Here is a 20,119-nt window from a genome sequence, read left to right as displayed (position 1 = left end):
GAAACCCGTGGAACATCCACGGAAGGGAGGATGTGGTGTATGGATAGAGTGTACCATTATGGATGGCATAGGGGAGCGCTCATGGGATCTTCTTCTTCCGTTAAGCTCCAATTTTTTCTCTTTAAGTTAAGTCCAATCAGTCCTCTCTGCTCGAAGTGCTCAGGCCATGCCTTCCCGCTCTCATACTTTCATTTCCGTTCGGTGTAGAAAGAGATTGACATATCGTTTGTCTGTTTTCAGCTCGTTATCTTTAAGCTTCGTTACGTCTCGCCACCTGCTACACCTCTCTGAGTTACGAGGATTTATGCAACGCACCCCGAGTATCGCAACGTCACTCCATTTAACTTTATTAAAATGACGATAAAGACGTTTCCTTATATATCCTAATTTAAAATGTTCAAGGGAATAAAAAGACCATTTGGTTCACACCACCCATGTTCACACCACTCGACTGTCCAATCAGCGGACGGCTCGCTTCGCCTTCGCCCAGCAGACGCCAATACGATGGCGTCGTAAGATGGCGTCGTATCGGCAGTTAATCGGATGCTTTTGGGCCCCAACGTCGGCTAATTCAGATTTTTCGAGTATGGCTGTACGTGATAAACAAAGAGCGCGGTTCGTAGATCGTAAATCCATTAGTGCCGTGGACATCGGGTCACTGGGTGCGGCATAAAAGGGATAACAAAGTCGAGTCCTTACGCTATTATTATATAGATTCCACCATGCTCGATATTTATTTCTCAATATAATCACCACTGTGGTCCACACAATTCTACCAACGTTAAAGTCGTTTTGTGATGCCATCACGATAGAACTGTGTGTCCTGGTAACTTAACCAGCACTTCACAGTGGCATTGACATCATGGTTGGAAGAAAAATATTCTCCAGAAAGGCGTTCCATACGTTTTGTGAAGAGATGAACATCTGACGGAGTGAAGTCAGGGCAGGTGATCCTTTGTGGTGGTACGCCATTGACCGTCTCTTACTCACAGGATTGTAATAGTGCAGCCCACTCTCATCCCCAGTCATCTCATCTAGAGTCAGTCATCTCAACTCTCATCTCCGGTCATCTCATCTCGAGTCAGTCATCTCGACTCTCATGTCCACTCATCTTGAGTCAGTCATCCCAACTCCCATCTCCACTCATCTCCAGTCATCTCATCTCGAGTCAATCATTTCCACTCATCTCGATGCAGTCATCTCAACTCCCATCTCCAATCATCTCATCTCGAGTCAGGATTCACAGCAACTGACAACGTCGTGCTGCCTTCTGCCATCTTGACTAACATAGCACTGAGACACCCAGAATCAAATTCATGACTTCTCATCCAGTGGTGGGAAAAACTAACTTGCAGACTACACTTTGTTTCATTTGAATATATTAATGCATTTTGAAGAAAAAGAATATGAGGCATTACTTTTCAACATGCTCTCAAACAAAAATGTCTGAGAAAGAAAATTTTAATTAAATTCCAGATAAAATTGATTCCAAGTTAAATATACTCATTACTTCCTTTCACCTGTGCACACAAAAAGTGAGAGTTGAACTAAGACAGGGAAATGGAAACAAGAAAAAATGACTCACTGTTTCCTGCAGCTCTGTGTGTTTCCGCAGAACGAGCAGCAAATGTTGGGGCACAGACCCTGCTTCATGTTCAGATACTCCCTTTCCACAAGCCTGTCAGACACATTATGTGCACAAACTCACATAGCCACTCAACACCATCATGGTCTCTGCGTCTCCCGGTGCTATCACAGTCTCTGGGTCTTCTGATGCCATCACAGTCTCTGGGTCTCCCGGTGCCATCACAGTCTCTGGGTCTCACGGTGCCATCACAGTCTCTGGGTCTCACCGTGCCATCACAGTCTCTGCGTCTCACGGTGCCATCACAGTCTCTGGGTCTCCCGGTGCCATCACAGTCTCTGGGCCTCCCGGTGCCATCACAGTCTCTGGGCCTCCCGGTGCCATCACAGTCTCTGGGTCTCCCGGTGCCATCACAGTCTCTGGGTCTCCCGGTGCCATCACAGTCTCTGGGTCTCCCGGTGCCATCACAGTCTCTGGGTCTCCCGGTGCCATCACAGTCTCTGGGTCTCCCGGTGCCATCACAGTCTCTGGGTCTCCCGGTGCCATCACAGTCTCTGGGTCTCCCGGTGCCATCACAGTCTCTGGGCCTCCCGGTGCCATCACAGTCTCTGGGCCTCCCGGTGCCATCACAGTCTCTGGGTCTCCCGGTGCCATCACAGTCTCTGGGTCTCCCGGTGCCATCACAGTCTCTGGGTCTCCCGGTGCCATCACAGTCTCTGGGTCTCCCGGTGCCATCACAGTCTCTGGGTCTCCCGGTGCCATCACAGTCTCTGGGTCTCTCTGTGCCATCACAGTCTCTGGGTCTCTCGGTGCCATCACAGTCTCTGCGTCTCCCGGTGCAATCACAGTCTCTGGGTCTCCCGGTGCCATCACAGTCTCTGGGTCTCCCAGTGCCATCACAGTCTCTGGGTCTCCTGGTGCCATCACAGTCTCTGGGTCTCCCAGTGCCATCACAGTCTCTGGGTCTACCGGTGCCATCACAGTCTCTGGGTCTCCCGGTGCCATCACAGTCTCTGGGTCTCCCGGTACCATCACAGTCTCTGGGTCTCCCGGTACCATCACAGTCTCTGGGTCTCCTGGGCCATCTCAGTCTCTGGGTCTTCCGATGCCATAAAAGTGTCTCTGAGTCTCCCGATACCATCCAAGTCCATAAGTCTCCTGATACCATCATGGTCTCCAAGCCTCCCGATACCTTCAAGGTCTCTGGATCTCCCAATACGATCAAAATCTCTGAGTCCCCTGATATCATCACAGTCTCTGGGTCTCCCAATATATCAAGGTTTCCAAGTCTTCCAATACCATCAAGATCTCTGAGTTTACCGATATCATCAAGGTCTCCAAGGCAGAACAACAACAATTACAAGAACTATCTCTACAGAAGAACAAAAAATATATAATTCCCTGCTCTTTCATGAGCCTCGTTACCTGTACTGTATTAAAAAAAAGAACAAGATGTACAAGATGAAGAGGAACGATGAAAAGTGCATCAATGCTTAACCAGGACACGATTCTGGAACTTATACAGGACACCAGCACACAATGTCCCACTCTTCATGAAAGGTATAGCGAGGTATTTGTAACTTCCACAAACACATGCAAGGCTACAAGACACTGCAATGACGTTTTGGTCTAATCAAATCTGCTAATGATCAAAAGCAGACGATACAATTTGAAGTGAGCACTGATACAAATCACAGACTGTTATTTATTCCATAGCCATTTTTCAGGCTCTGCCAAGGACCATTGGTCGAGAGAGGCGAGGGGTATCAGAGCACCAACTTTGGGGGTGTGTGCTTTGAGGAGTTGGTAGGGTTTGGTACTTTGACATGGTGCAGGTGATAATTCACCAAACATTTCTTTGAAGGAAATTGAGGGATATTAAATATCCATCAGTTAATGCGAGCAGACGGACACCCAGCTCAACGTCCCATACGTTGGATATCGCACTCATTTTTCTTTTTCTTTCATATGCTGCGGGTAACATAATTTTCTGGAGGCGCAACTGTGCCATTGATGCAGTGCCCCCTGTAGGTTCGAGCCTGAATTTGGAATTTGTTCAGGGTGCAGGCGATAACTCGCCCACTCTTCTTATATCTGGTTCGGGAATCAAACCCAGACAAGACATCACAAAGGCAGGTGCGCTAACTCCGCGCTGCTGTCGGAGCAAAAGCATCAAGCAGAAAAGTGCAGAGAGACAAAGGTGATTCACAAAGGAGGATCATGTAACTCGCAGTGCGCAGGAGAGACGGGGGTTAAGTTAAGCACACCTAAAATGTGTACAATCCTTGAGAGAGAATGTCCGTACTCTGGCACGGTAACCAGCTGTCACATCGTACCTTGAAGTCACAGCCGAACCTTTGAAAACTGCAGGGCTGCTCAGTACGGGCGCATTGAACCAGGTGCTTCTCGAGCTTGAGACCCGTCGTACAATGCAAAGGAAACAAAACGCAAAAAAACAACACACATTAACTCAAGACACAAACAAAAAAATTCCAATCTTTTTTATAAATTCGGAAAATGTTGCCAAAATTAAGTTCTCCTCTGGGCAATATCTCAGGCACCTTTTGAGCTCGGAAGCTGATATTTGGACATGACAATGACCAAGTGATTTGGCTGTAAAGGCTAATTTTGATTTATTGATTTATTGATTAATCAATCAATTGATTAATTATTTAATTATTCAATTAATGACTCCATTAATTTATTTATTTTTAAGTTTCAGATTCGGATGAAATGGTGGTGGTTTGGATATTCTATTTGCCAATTGATTAATTATTTAATTATTTTATGATCATTATTTATTTATTTTCATTATTAATCATTTATTTATTTTCTTTCTCATCTGGGCAATATCTCAATGTTGCCAAGACACAAACAAAGTTCATTTGATTCCTCTGAACACTTATTTCATTGTCCTTACCAAAATGCATGCCATCGCGGAGTACGGTGGTCCTCCGTATGCAAGGATGGCACGGAGCAAAAACGGCCACCCATTCAAATGTGTACAAAATGATACGCTTAGAAACTAGAAAGCTGCTTGCAGTAGATTGCACAGGTTGAGCGGTACGTCTTGACAACCTTTTGTTACGACGATAATTTTACTAGAATCGATCTTGTATTTTACGTCTTTACAATCCCTTTTATTACAATGATATATTTACTGGAATGGTGATTTTGTCGCAAGTCGAAATGCATCGTTAGCTCTCATAAATGTCTATATTTCCCGCCTGTTCCCAAGTGCGCCTGTTACTGACAACGTAATTACTCAGTGACAGTGTGAAGACAAATCGCGTTATTTCAGAAAGCCACAGACACGGTTTCCCCACTGCCATTCCTACCCTGAAAAATGCCGCATGAGGATCACAGGGGGATTGGCACAATAGGAAATAGGGCTGTCACGTAGGCAGCCATTCATCATCTCCCTGAAACTTCCTCGGCTAGGCCTCAGAACAAGTATGAGTTTGGCTCGATGATTTTTAAAAAAATCTGTTCGTGATGCCTGCTCGGTCTTGCAAGTCACCTTTGATAATTCCACTTTGAACGCAATCTATCATTGCGTAGCTTCACGATCAAAAACTCGGCGGCGTAACGGTTGGAGCATCCATGAGTCAACCCCCATGAGTCTGGCAGGTCGACGGCTCGAATCCGACTCCGGCCGAGTCATTCCAAGGACTATTAAAAAATGGAGCATGCAGCTTCCTTGCTCGATGCTCAGCATTTGTAAATGATAGAGCACAGACAAAAACTGCACCATATGATGGCAACCATTGCACAGGCTTCATGGACCAAGTGGCTTCCTCGTCCGTTGAAGTTTCTTGTCAAGGGACGAAACGAGTGCAGTTGAGAGATGCATCGACCTCGGATTAATGTGGTATGACCGATGTCACGGCCATTTAAGAGAAATGTCTGCCGACAATACCCAGGTCCATGAGCACCATACGTTTGGAGTTTTATCATCGCGTTCCTGAAAAATCAAATTCACGAGGAATCAGAAATGTGTTTCTACACGCCTGTAGGGTTCTGGCATCCCTTTTGCTCTACACAAGGGCCCGTGTCGATATGTTACGATCACACAGTGCAAAAGAGGAAAAAGAAAACAAACAAGTACAGAAACATTCAAGCTACACCACCCCCATGACAAATAAATAAATATCCTCCAGCACAGCATTGCTGGAGACTCGGCAACGGTTGCTAGAGTGAGATGTGCATGGAAGAAGTTTCGGGAACTGAGTGGCGTGCTGAAGAGGAGGGGAGTGTCGTTGAAGCTGAAGGGAAAGGTGTATGCTGCATGTGTGAGAAGTGTAATGATTTATGGGAGCGAGACATGGGTAATGAACGTAGAGCAGCAACGAAGGCTGGAAAGGGTGGAAATGCGAATGGTTCGGTGGATGTGTGGAGTATCGTTCAGAGAGAGGAAGACAAATGATGAATTGCGAAAGATGATGGGAATATAGCCTGTGATGGATGCTGTGAAGAGGAACAGGTTGAGATGGTTTGGTCATGTGTTGAGGAAGGATGAAAGTGACTGGTTGAGAAGAGTGATGGAAATGAATGTACAAGGAAGTAGAGGATGGGGAAGACCGAGAAAGACTTGGCAAAAGATGGTGGAAGAAGAAATGCGGGCAAGGGGGTTAACAAGGAGAGATGCAGAAAATAGGGCAAAATGGAGAAGATTGTCATGGGGACCACAAGGCTAACCCCCGCTCCAGCAGGGAAAATGGCCTTAAAATGCATGTTGTTGTTGTTTGTTGTACAGCATTGCTGGGCGCGCCTCCGCACCCGGCAATACCGCAGTGCAGCTCATCGAGACTGCATTTGGAGGGAGAGGTGTACAATAATTGATTGAGTAATTGCATAATTAAAATCAATAAATAATGATCATAAAATATTTTCTTAATCAATTGGCTAATAGCATACCGAAACCACCACTGCTTCATCCGAAGCTGTAACGTTTTCAAAATAAATTAAATAAGCCATTAATCGAAAGATTTTTAAAAAATTGATTAATCAATAAATCAAGAATATCATTTAGAGCCACATCACTTGGTCACTGTCATGTCCAAATATTAGCTTCCTAGCTCAAAAGGTGTCTGAGATATTGCCCAGATGAGAAAGAAAATAAATACATGATTAATAAAGAAAATAAATAAATAAAAATCATAAAATAATTAAATGATGAATCAATTGGCTAAAAGAATACCTAAACCACCACCATTTCATCCGAATCTGTAAGTTAAATAAAATTAATTAATTGAATAATTATTCGAATAATTAAACAAGTAATCAATTGATTGATTAATCAATAAATCAATACATCAGAATTAGCCTTTACAGCCAAATCACTTGGTCATTGTCATGTCCAAATATGAGCTTCCTAACTCAAAAGGTGCCTGAGATATTGCCCAGAGGAGAACGGAAATAAATAGGTACTTAATTAATCACTAATTAAATAACTAATCAATTAATTAATGAATCAAAAAACAAAAAATATTGTTTTTGTCAAAGGACTTGCTCACTATTGTGCCGAAATTTCAACTTCCTAGCTCAAAGGATGGCTGAGATATCGCCTGGACAAACAAACAAGAAAACAAACAACCAGAGTGAAAACTGAGTAGTCCCTTTCAGCGCGCGTCATTGCCGAGCCCCCTTCGGTGCCCGGCAATGACGTTATGCAGCGCCTGGATATGGCATAGGAAAGGAGCGGTGTACAAAAAGAAAGGGAAAGAAAGGAGAAATGACGTTGAAGAAGACACCTACTCGGTGTTTTCCACTGAAGACATTTACAGTTGGCGGGCTGTTACACGCAATACCGGCTACATGACCTACAAATAATCTCTATCAGTCGATTTGCAAATCGTGCATTTGCCTCACTATGTCGATTTCGTGGCAAAGAGGCCCCAAAAACAAAGGAACTATCTGGGAAGAATTACAGTTTTAATACCGATATCTTATGCAGTTCTACTCGTTGCAGGAAACGAGGCTTCCATACAGTTAAAGAATTGTACCACCTTTCCTCTGGGCCCTGCTCCTTGCTCCCTCTTCTCTTCCAACCCTCCCCAATTTTTCCAGGATGCACGCATTCTTCCAGTAATCCCATACGAGTTAAGCCCACAAGATCCAGACTTCCTTCCCATCTCACCTCCATTGTTCCCCTTTTCTCCCACTTGTGAACCGCCTTCCTGAGACTGTTCGATCCAACTCTTCCATCCAGGGAGTCATGATGACGGTGGATCATCATCTCATGTCTGCACCCTCCATATCTACCCGTGATTTTTTATAACCTCATTAATCCTCCTCGATCCAACTACCTTGCTCACAGGCCACTATGTCCCTTCCTCTCCTCTCCCTTTCTCTCATCAATCATTCATTCATTATGCGTTGCTCATTACGTCCACCTGTTGTCTCACTGTCTGCATGTTGCCTTACTTCCATCAATCGTGTTACCTTCATGCTCTTCCATGAACCTAGACTTTATGTAGAAATAAAAATACATTAAGCAAGGTCATCGTGGAGAAATGGGGACATGAGAATAACTAATCTTAGAGTTCATAGATGTACCTCATGAGAACTAGTGACAGCTTGCAGTACATTTTAAAATGAGTTGGCAACGCCGACTCTTCATGGGATCTTTAACGTCCACCAAATAATTCTGGCAGACAGATCTCCCAGTTTACGCCCATCCGAGACATTGAGGAATCACTCTGACTGTGAAACATCAGGATGGGAGTTTATAGCTGGGCGGATATTCGAACCCAGGCTAGACAGCTGAGGGGCGAGTGTGCATACCTCTAGGCCATACTCCTGGCTGCCAGCCCAATGACACAAAATCATTATCTCCCATAGCACGCCTCCCTGAAGACACCATGCCAAACGACCATAAAGGGGCCATATAATTGTGGAAGCGCTATCGATTCTTTACGAAAGGCTATAAAGAGCCTTGAATTGGCTCAAAAGTTTTCCATAACTCTGTAAGTTATCAGTATTGCTTGCCAATTGTGCCTTGGGTGACATCACAATGGCCGACTCTGTTACCACTGTGAAATTACTCAAGGACATATCACCGGGCGAAACAATTTTCCCTTGAGAAAGACTGAACAACAGCGCTGCCTGAAATGTTCCGCTGAAGACCGAATAGATGATACAGTAGCTCATGTGATGTCTCATAAAAAACGTTTCCCAAAAACAAGGCATTGCTTTATGGGGGGAGTTAGGTCTGCTTTATTGAACATAATTGGTGGGTTCACATTTTATTGGCCCTCAATGGTTTGCATTTTGCGGTTTCATCACAGTCGCCTTCTCGCAATATTTATGGAGCATCTTGCAAAGCACTGTTATCATAAAGTCCCACAATGATAGGCAAATATATTTCAGGAATATTCAGGTTTTAACTTTTTTTTTCTTCAAAATTTGCAGCCGTTGGCGAGTCAGTAGTCCAACGTTCCTGCGCCTACGTACTTTCTGCCTGCGGCTGCGATTCCAGCCCCAACAGCATGGTGGGTGTGCAGGGACTGATGTTTGTGGATAAAATTGTAATGACCTTACCTCGGTGCTTCAGAAAACTTTTACTTTGCTACAAAGTGTTCAACAACCCACTCTGGATTGTTCATGGCCTACTACGGCTCTTACATGTTATCTGTAGCACGATGGCGCCTTAGGGGGTAATCGATGTAGCATTACCTTCTACAACCCTTTCGTTTCTTCTGTTGTGGCATTTGCTCCTGCGCATACTTCCGTAAACACAAATTTTCTGGCTTTTTCCGGGTTTTTTTCATGATCATTTCAAATTTTCAAATTTCATGATCGAGGCTCGTGGAAGAGCTAGAGCGGCATGGAAGAGAACAACATGGAAAGGGGGAAACACCAACAGCGGAGTAGATGTAAGAGTGATAGTAAGAGGGGAGAGGGACACATGGGGGTGAATAAGCTGCACAAAAGCAGCATGAAACACAGCAAGAAGAGGAAGTAGTAGGCGGGAATGAAACAATAAAGGAACAAACCAACCGACAACGGACAAACGAAGGTGGTTGAGGGAGAGGAGGAAAAAATCACAACTAGAGCAAAGTTGATGACACGCAAAAAAGTTCCACCAGGAATGAATCCAATATCAAATTTTGAGCTGAATTTTTTTTCCCGTTTTGACCCTGTGACCATAATTCCCCACCCACTGGGGAATGAACCGGGGGTCAAATCCAAAAACTCATTACGCAATTCATGCGTCCCCCAATGTTGATTGCATGTACAAAGTTTCATTTAAAATGTTTAAGAATGAGCCTGTGATTGCATTTTTGGGGTATTTGACCTTTTGACCCAGTCCCAGGAGGGCGTTGCAAAAATGTTACTGCTTTCGCACCTTCTTGCCATGTGGTGATCATAACTACCAAGATGGTGAATTTCTGCACAATTGTTTAGGATATAGCGTGACGGACGGACGGAGACGATTTCAATTTCCCAACATTTTTTTTTTTCAAAAGGCGTGGGGATAATAACCTGTAAAACGGAGGTAGTTGGGTAATTTGGGGTAGAAGAGATCATGAGTATCTGGTGACCTGGGAGGGATGGAGCCAAGAGAGGGCAGAGGGTGCAAGACCAAAACGATACAGTGCATTCAGAAAGTATTCAGACCCCTTCACTTTTTTCACGTTTTGTTATGTTGCAGTCTTATGCTGAAATCGTTTAAATTCATTTTTTCCCTCATCAATCTGCACTCAATACCCCATAATGACAAAGAGAAAACAGGATTTTAGAAAGTTTTGCAAATTTATTAAAAAGAAAAAACTGAAATATCACATTGACATAACTATTCATACCCTTTGCTATGACACTTGAAATTTAGCTCAGGTGCCTCCCATTTATCTTGATCATCTTTGAGATGTTTCCACACCTTGATTGGAGTCCACCTGTGGTAAATTCAAATGACTGGACATGATTTGGAAAGGCACACACCTGTCCATATTAGGTCTCACAGCTGACAATGCATATCAGAGCAAATACCAAGTCATGAGGTCGAAGGAACTGCCTGCAGAGCTCAGAGACAGGATTGTGTCGAGGCACAGATCTGGGGAAGCCTACAAAAAAAATTCTGCTGCATTGAAGGTTCCCAAGAGCACAGTGGCCTCCATAATTCTTAAATGGAAGAAGTTTGGAACAACCAAGATTCTTCCTAGAGCTGGCCGCCCGGCCAAACTGAGCAATCGGGGGAGAAGGGCCTTGGTAAGAGAGGTGACCAAGAACCCGAGGGTCACTCTGGCTGAGCTCCAGAGATCCTGTGTGGAGATGGGAGAAACTTCCAGAAGGACAACCATCACTGTAACACTCCACCGATCTGGGATTTATGGCAGAGTGGCCAGATGGAAGCCAAAAAGTTCAATCTTGGTTTCATCAGACCACAGAATCTTGTTTCTCACAGTCTGAGAGTCCTTTAGGTGCTTTTTCGCAAACCCCAAGAGGGCTTTCATGTGTCTTTCACTGAGGAGAGGCTTCCGTCTGGCCACTCTGCCATAAAGCTCAGATCGGTGGAATGTTGCAGTGATGGTTGTCCTTCTGGAAGTTTCTCCCATCTCCACACAGGATCTCTGGAGCTCAGCCAGAGTGACCATCGGGTTCTTGGTCACCTCTATTACCAAGGCCCTTCTCCCCCGATTGCTCAGTTTTGCCGGGCGGCCAGCTCTCGGAAGAGTCCTGGTTGTTCCAAACTTCTTCCATTTAAGAATTATGGAGGCCACTGTGCTCTTGGGAACCTTCAATGCAGCAGAGATTTTTTTGTAGGCTTCCCCAGATCTGTGTCTCGACACAATCCTGTCTCTGAGCGCTGGAGGCAGTTCCTTCGACCTCATGGCTTGGTATTTGCTCTGATATGCATTGTCAGCTGTGAGACCTTATATACACAGGTGTGTGTCTTTCCAATTCATGTCCATTCAATTGAATTTACCACAGGTGGGCTCCAATCAAGGTGTAGAAACATCTCAAAGATGATTAAGAGAAATGAGAGGCACCTGAGCTAAATTTCAAGTGTCATACCAAAGGGTCTGAATACTTTTGTCAATGTGACATTTCAGTTTTTTCTTTTTAATAAATTTACAAAACTTTCTAAAATCCTGTTTTCTCTTTGTCATTATGGGGTATTGAGTGTAGATTGATGAGGGAAAAAATGAATTTAAACGATTTCAGCATAAAACTGCAACATAACAAAATGTGAAAAAAGTGAAGGGGTCTGAATACTTTCTGAATGCACTGTAACTCCACACCCCATCCTTGCATGTTATTGGTTCTTTACATCATCCTTTGTTTGCTTGCACATGATATAGTTCAACCAACAAACAAAAATAGATTTCCTCTCAGAGAAAACCTACTTTGGGGGAAAACATGGTGGGTGTTGAGGAAGTTTGATGTAGATATCTACGAACAGTTAAAGCCCTGTGACCAGGGAGATAACGACGCAATACTACTTGCAGGAATCATTCGTAACTCGATCACAGGTAGCTTGATAGGGCCTAACGGCTTACTCCTGCATTAAAATTCCTGTTTAAGGAAACTCCTTTTTATTTCATCAACAATCGGATAGATTTTTAATTGGCTTAAATATGCAGCAGACTAGTTTCAGCGTTGGCTCTAAATAACAAATTCTCACATTGCAGGCCGGTCTCTCAGACCTCCGACCCTATCCAGAATATCCAGGATGCACACGTTCTGAAACGAACCCCCCCTTATGGTTAAACTGCCAAAATCCAGACTTAGTGTACACGTCAACTCTTTTACTTCCTCTTCTCTCCCATTTGACGGCTGCTTCCCTGAGACTGCTCAAACCCCAGCCCTCCAACCACCAACATTTTACATCATTCCTTATCCATACCCATGATCTTTTCTGCCCCAATTAACCATACCTAACCTAATCCAACCATACATCTTACTTTCCAGGAACTGTATTTCCTCCTCTCTCTCTCTTCACTCATTCATTCCCTTGCTTAATGTTTACATCTGAAGCCCACTGCCTTACTTGTCAGTTTATTGGTTTTTTACCCTCAGTTACCCAGCTCATACATGAGCTACAATAATGTATTGGAAAAAGAAAAAGGTAAATAAAAGGAATGTGTCACATTACCTTTTACATAGTGCAAACAGTTAAGACAAAATGCCAATAAGATTTGTAGTTGATTTTAAAGCACAATTGATAGAGACAATAAGATATGGGCCATTAGTCATCGTAGTCATCGTCCTTCACCAGCACTAACAGCATCAGTTTTCATCGGGGTGCAACAGAGCCGCTGAAGCAGTGCCCCCGTATGCTAGAGCAGGAATTTGGAATTTGTTAAAGGTGCTGGCGATAGATTGCCTACTCTTCATGAAGGACACCGTGGGATCTTTAACATGCACCAACTAATGCTGACAAATGGGACGCTCACTTTAGCGTCAACCCGAGGGACGGCGGCCTCGTGCTGTACCCAAACTCAGAAAGTTGCGCGTCCGAGCTGAGTCCGAGTCAAGCTGGGTTTGGCTGTCAACTTGGAAAATAACTCGGATATTTTCCTGTCACATGATATGAAGTAAATGCAGTATTTTGCAAGTGTGTGAGGTAGAAATGTGTTGTGATATGAATCAGATGTGCTATCAAATGGTCATGTTGTTTCTCTTTACGAGTTTCAAAGCAAAATATTACCATAATCAGGAACTGTAACTGTTACCTGTCTAGCTCTGTTCACAGTGAGCAGGGGTCTCATGACACACTTCCATGTACTTTTGCATATTTTTCTATAATTTCCAGAAATATTACTATATATAATTTTGTGTGCTCTTTACATGTCCAGTGCTCTGCCATCTGAGCTATCCGGGCAACCCCTGACCAAGCATGCAATTTTCCCACTTATAGAATTGTTACACTCTTTCCGCCACTGCTTCCGGGGCACTCGCCGCCAACCATAGGAGCAACAACGGCCTGCTCACGAGAGGGTCTTCCCCTAATGGGGGGGTGACAAATCCATGTCCGCTATTATAAACACCACAGGTGTCGTAGTAACGCAATTATATAAATGACAGGATTATAAATAACCAATCGAAATATGTGGGGAAATTGGGTTTGATTCCTGGTCTGGGTGCGTGTTTTCCCCACATATATCGAAGGGCATGTTTATCATGTGCTACGTACGTGTGATGAATCGGCTGTTCTGATATAAACCGAGCCGCACTTCCCGATCGACCCATTGCCGGATTTTTAAAGTGAATTCCTTAGCACTTAATGAAGGTCTCGTACCCTGAATGACCATGTACAAGTTTTCATTAACACAGCATTAACACACAATTTATTACAGCAGAGTACATAGTGAGCAGGTGGTGGGGGTATAGAGAGAGAGAGAGACAGAGACAGAGACAGAGGGCGAGAGAGAGAGAGAGAGACAGAGAGATAGTGAGCGAGAGAGAGAGAGAGAGAGAGAGAGACAGAGACAGAGACAGAGACAGAGGGCGAGAGAGAGAGAGAGAGAGAGAGACAGAGAGATAGTGAGCGAGAGAGAGAGAGAGAGAGAGAGAGAGAGAGAGAGAGAGAGAGAGAGAGAGAGAGAGACAGAGACAGAGACAGATGGCGAGAGAGAGAGAGAGAGACAGAGAGATAGTGAAGCGAGACAGAGAGAGAGAGAGAGAGAGAGAGAGAGAGATAGCGAGCGAGAGAGAGAGAGAGAGAGCGAGCGAGAGAGCGAGACAGAGACAGACAGAGAGAGGGCGAGAGAGAGAGAGAGAGAGAGGGAGAGAGAGAGAGAGAGAGACAGAGAGAGAAAGTGAGAGAGAGGGCGAGAGAGAGAGAGGGCGAGAGAGAGAGAGAGATAGAGGGGGGCGAGAGAGAGAGAGAGGGCGAGAGAGAGAGAGAGAGGGCGAGAGAGAGAGAGAGAGAGACAGAGACAGAGACAGAGACAGAGGGCGAGAGAGAGAGAGAGAGAGACAGAGAGATAGTGAAGCGAGACACAGAGAGAGAGAGAGAGAGAGAGAGAGAGAGAGAGAATTGAATTTGCAACACCATTTATTTCACAAAAAATACACCAGGTCAAGTTACATTTTTACAGGAGAGAAAAATAAAAATGAAAACAACAGTTCTTCATGTTAAAAAGAAAAGTACAAATTCGATTCATTTACAACACATAATGCTTCATTAATACACCATTTGCACTCAAAGAGTTTGACATTTTCATTCGCCACATAATAATCAAACTCTAACCTTATTCTTGCAGACACCAGCCCTTTAAACATAGGAACAACATCAAACCCGTGCCCATTATCAATTTTAATTTTCCTTGATTTATATATTGAATATTTTGCTACAGCAACTAAGAAGTTTAGGAGAACACCAGAGTCCTTGCAGGAGGGTCTGAAAGATACACCAAAAATAAAAGAGTGTGAAGTAAAAGGAAAAGACAACTGCTCAAAAAGGTGTGTGAGAATCAAGAAAAGAGGTATTAGTCTTTCGCATTTCACATAGGCATGAAAGAGATCCTCCTTCTGGACACAGAAGGGGCATGCTACTGGCACTGAGCTGTCAAGGTGATGAACAAAGGTGTTCGTAGGGAGAGCCCAATGTGCTAGTCTCCACTGGATATCTGCGAGGAACCCATAAATAGGTCGTTTGTACATATTAGGCCACAGTGGCGTGGCAGGAGACCCTGGCCCTAACCTTTCTGACCACAAGGCCACTCGCGCCACTCGAAGGGTGATGCTTGGTTTTCTCGAAGGAGCTTGTGAATACCCGCCTTTTTTACCAAATGAAAAGGAGATACAAGTTCACCATTTGACTGGAGAGCTGGGAGCACCTTAATTTCAGGGAAAGACAGCCGAAAATCCTCGACATTGTTTATACCTTCCCAGCCAATATTTAACTCCTTAAACTTCCTCTTGACGATGCGTATAATTTGGCTGACAATACGCATGGATCTTAAACCAAGAATGGCCGCCACCCTGCCAGCAGACATCCATTTTGTCCCAGATGTATCCCTCAGGTCACAAACTTTGCCAATTCCTCCTTGAGTAAATTTCCTAATCAAAGTCGGACTATGAGGAATGCATGGAAAAAAACCGTTATAGAAAATAGGCTCTTGGATAAACATCTGGCAATTATAAGCCTCAAGGCAACGATGAACCCCAAAACCTTTCCAAACTCTCAGCAAACCCTGATAAAAAATTGGGATTGAAACTAAGCTGACACGGTCAAGGTTCACCAGGAACAAGTGCCTATCATAACACAGGCCTCCCGCTTGTTGCAACAAGCAAAACGCAAATGAGCGCCAGGGCAGCTCTTCAGCATACAACAGACGTTGCACAGACTGTAGGCGAAAAGCCATAAGCCGGGTGGACACATCCACAATTCCATGTCCACCCTCCTTCCGAGGATGGTACAGTATTTGCGGCCGAAGCCAGTGGTATCCATTCCAAAAGAAATTGACCAAGACCCGCTGGATGGCTGGTATCAACTCCTTGGGTGGCTGCAAGGCAATTAGTTTATGCCATAATCTTGCTGCTATCAAGTTATTTATAACAAGAGTGCGGCCTTTGTAAGAAAGAGATCGCAGCAGTCCTTCCCATCGTTTCAATCGGTGTGTAATTTGTTCAATCATTCCTTCCCAGTTCTTCATTTCTACTTCCTGGGTGCCGAGATAGACACCAAGATATTTGACGCCATCTGTTTTCCACTCTAAATTATGTGGGAGTGACGGTGGCAGTGTTAAAGAAAGGTTATCTGAACCGCACCATAAGGCTACACTCTTGCCCCAATTTACTTTGGCAGAAGAGGCCGCAGAGTAGTCTTTAAGGCAACGCTGCACCGCAGAAACACTACTTGGGCCTTTAATCAGAACACATACATCATCAGCATAAGCTGTGACCACAAATCTTGAACTAAAAACGGCTCCCACATCCTGAGTTATTCGCTGCCTGATGGATGCTAAGAGTGGTTCAAGGGCAATTATATACAGAAGTCCAGAAAGGGGACAACCTTGACGGATACCCCGTCGGAAAGGAAAAGGGGGACATAAACTATTGTTTACTTTCATCATGCAGAAGGTGTTAGTGTATAACAGCTTAACATAGGAAATGAAAGTTTCGCCAAAACCCATCCGCTCCAGAACAGAAAACAAATATGTATGATCAACACGATCAAAAGCCTTTGTTTGGTCAAGAAACAACAACCCAAAACTGGCAAGCAAGTACTTATTACAAGAAATAATATCCCTTATCAAAAAAATATTGTCATAAATTGACCTTCCTGGTACACAGTAGGTCTGGTCAGGGTGCACAATAGAGCTGATCACAGTTCCCAAACGGTTTGCTAAAGCCTTTGACAAAAGCTTGTAATCCGCACACAGCAATGAGACAGGCCGCCAGTTCTCGACTAGTTGAGTGTCCCCAGCCTTTGGCAACAGGCACATGACTGCTCTTCTGCAGGACAGGGGAAGCTCTCCAACATGAAGGCATTCATCAAATACCTCAAGCAGGTCAGGTCCCACAAGTTTCCAAAAAGTCTTATAGAACTCTCCAGGCAAACCATCAATCCCAGAGGCTTTACCATCCTTCAAGCTCCGCATAGCAGTTTCAAGTTCAGCAGCCGAAACTGACATGTTCAATGTGCGTTGCTGGTCCTCCTCAAGTCTTGGAAGCCCAGTAGTCAGCTCCTGCAAGATCTCATTACTTATGCTCTGGGGGGAGTACAAGTTTGTATAAAAACCCTTCAAAACAGACTTAATCTCCTGTTGGGAGGTCACTATTGACCCATTAACAGCACATAGCCCGTGAATCTGTTGTGCTTTTTTGACAGAGTTCTCCAAACTAAAGAAGTCCTTATTTGGCATATCCAAAGTCAAGTAACTCATCCTCATACGCACCAAGGTACCCATTGCCCGCTGCCTCACCATTTCGGTCAGTAACGACCTTTTTGTCCATAGTAACTGATCATATCCCAAATCTTTCCCAGCCCCATTACGATTCTGTTCCAATTCTGCAATTTCGGCCTTTAATGAGTCAATTGAGAGACTTTGCATTTTAGTAGTAAACAGACTATACTGTTGACAAAACGTTTTAACTTGACACTTTGCAAGGTCCCACCATATGCGAAGGTTGGCATGCTCAAGCTTAGAGGACCGGATTTTCCCCCACACGGTTCGGAAGGCATCTTTAAATTTCTTATCACTTAACAACCGAGTATTGAGTGACCAGTACGCGCTACCTCCTGATGTCAGGGGTAATTTAAAGGACATTGCCACTAAATTATGATCTGAAAACCCTGTTGGGAGTATTTGGGTAGTGGACACCACATTCAGCATTGGCTTATTGATATAGATCCTGTCCAGCCTTGCCCTTGATATGACGCCATCATGACATCTGCACCATGTGTAGGCCCGTGAAGTTGGATGCTGCAACCTCCACACATCCTCAAAACAATAGTTCTTGATGAGGCTCGCTAACACCTTTGCAGAAGCGCCGTGGGGTTCATGTCCATTCCTGTCAACTGAAGGATCAATTGTACAGTTAAAGTCCCCTGCGATACAGGTGAGAGCAGCTGGATCCAGTCCCTCTACAAAGTCCCGCAATCTGGGAAAGAATGTTCTTCTTTCTATAGGTTCACTTGGTGCATACACATTTACGATAATAAGCTTTTGTGTATTGCAGTAGAACTCCACCGCTATCAAATGTGCCTTATGGACCTCCCTATAAATAACACTCTGAGTGGGAAGCCTGGGACTTAAGGCGATGGCAACACCAGCCTTGGGTGTGGAAACCCCACTCAGCCACCATTGCCCTTTAAAAAGTTTACACCATTCAGCTGCCAAATTGTTTGTGGCATGGGTCTCTTGCAATAGAATGACATCTGCTTTTACCCTCTCCATTGCCTGGATTGCTTGAATTTTTCGTAAGGGGGCACATCCCCCATTGATGTTCAGGGAGGCAATATGTATTTCTCGCGTTGTCATTCTAAGGTGGTAGCTCACCGTCCGCCTGCAATTCCTTATTCGCCTTTGTTACTGCTTTACGAAGACGTTGAAATTGAGGCTCCGAGAGCATGGGGTCATTTTTCTGTAAAAGAGGTTTCGAGACCTTAATGAAAGCTTGAACATCAGGGAAATGATCTCTAATTACAACATGACGTTGTCTAAACGTTTCGTTTAAGAAATCAATGACCTTCCCTTTTGTCACCTCTGCTTGCCTCACCTGCTCCTTCTGAGACTCACTCAGGGCAGCAAGACTGCATCCTTCCTCATCAGCCTCGACCCCACTCTCACCCAGTGGTGTGTCAGGTACTGGCACCTCATCTGTGTCATTGTCATCATGGTATTTTTGTTGCGTCTGCATGGCACCAACTACCCCATCGTTGTTGTCTGCCACCGACTTATCAATCTCTTTCTCATCATCTTCCGTTGAGATGAGGGTCCTTAACTGCTCGTCGCATGGTGCAGGGTGTCCACCATCACACACGGTGACACGCTCGGTAATGCTTCGATTCTCTTCATCCTGTGAAATGGGCAGATTCCCATCTCTACCTATTGCATTACCATTTTGCTCATGGTCATCAGGTTGGTCTGTATTTCCATCTGCCTGCACGAGAACCATTTTGTTTCCTTTTCCTCCATTCTCATCGCTCGCAAGAGAGCGTTTCAAGTTTCTCCTCGACTCGGTCTCCATCAGCTTCACCTCCTCGAAGTCCCTTTGTTCTTGAGGTTGCAGCCTCTCCTCCACATATGGTTGCTCCACTACCGTATGGGCTTCTCCACCAGCACCACTGTCACCCGCACCCTGGTATTCCGGTGTTGACCTTTTTTCGACACCTGGCTCATCTACAGGGTCGTTCAAGTCATTTACAGGGGGTGGGGGGGGGGGCTGCCCCAGCTGCTGTGGCATAACTCTTCCTCACATCAGGACAATACTGCCGAGTGTGTCCGTATGCCCCACATGTATAGCAAATCAAGGTCTCAGTCGCTGCAAAGATCCGGTAATCATGATCTCCTATTTTAAAATTTATAGATATGTTCAGCTGTTTTGCCTCATCCTTTAGTACGACGAAACAGAAACGTCTAAACGACTCGACATGCTTCAGCCTTCCGTTCCTGGTTCGCAGGGGGACCGTGATAATTCGTGAGACGACAGTCCCATGCTCCCCTAATTTACGTAGGATTTCTTCATTCCTCAGAAAGGGCGGAACGTTACTTAAAATAACTTTAACCGCCGGCGTGTCCATGGACGATACCAGAACAAATTGGTCGTTCCCCAACGTTAACCCGTTTTGCACCACGATGTCTGCAAGGCTAACTTGTGACACGAAAACCACCACTTTGTGGTTCATTCGAGACGCAGCACGAATGTTATTCACCCCGATCAAATCCCCGATTGCAAGTAGAACATCGTCCATTTGCACGTCTTCCGGCGGAACAAGGCACAGCCCGTGCTTACGCGATAACACCTCATCACTAACACGATCAGCAGTCCTTTGACTATTCCTATTAGCCATTTATCGGCAATAAACTAAACAAACTAAACAGTAACAATGCAATAAACTAACCAAACAAATCAAAA

At 44.6% G+C, this 20,119-nt stretch overlaps 1 protein-coding gene across 3 annotated transcripts in view; it reads right to left on the bottom strand.

Moving 5' to 3' along the window:
• Window positions 1–20,119, bottom strand: part of LOC137414648 (TNF receptor-associated factor 3-like) — a 92,487-nt gene that overhangs the window by 27,500 nt on the left and 44,868 nt on the right. For all 3 annotated transcript variants that reach the window (XM_078778814.1, XM_078778815.1, XM_078778817.1), the window contains 2 exons: window positions 3,922–3,996; window positions 1,586–1,678 (listed from right to left, as the gene is read on the bottom strand). In XM_078778814.1, coding sequence (XP_078634940.1) covers window positions 1,586–1,678; window positions 3,922–3,996 — 168 coding nt within the window. The remainder of the gene's footprint in view (window positions 1–1,585; window positions 1,679–3,921; window positions 3,997–20,119) is intronic.

The sequence above is a fragment of the Myxine glutinosa genome, chromosome 5, assembly GCF_964187855.1.
Source record: "Myxine glutinosa chromosome 5, kmMyxGlut1.1, whole genome shotgun sequence".
Lineage (NCBI taxonomy): Eukaryota > Metazoa > Chordata > Myxini > Myxiniformes > Myxinidae > Myxine > Myxine glutinosa.
The sequence above is the reverse complement of the archived record's forward strand: the minus strand, read 5'-3'. Positions and strand labels throughout refer to the sequence as shown.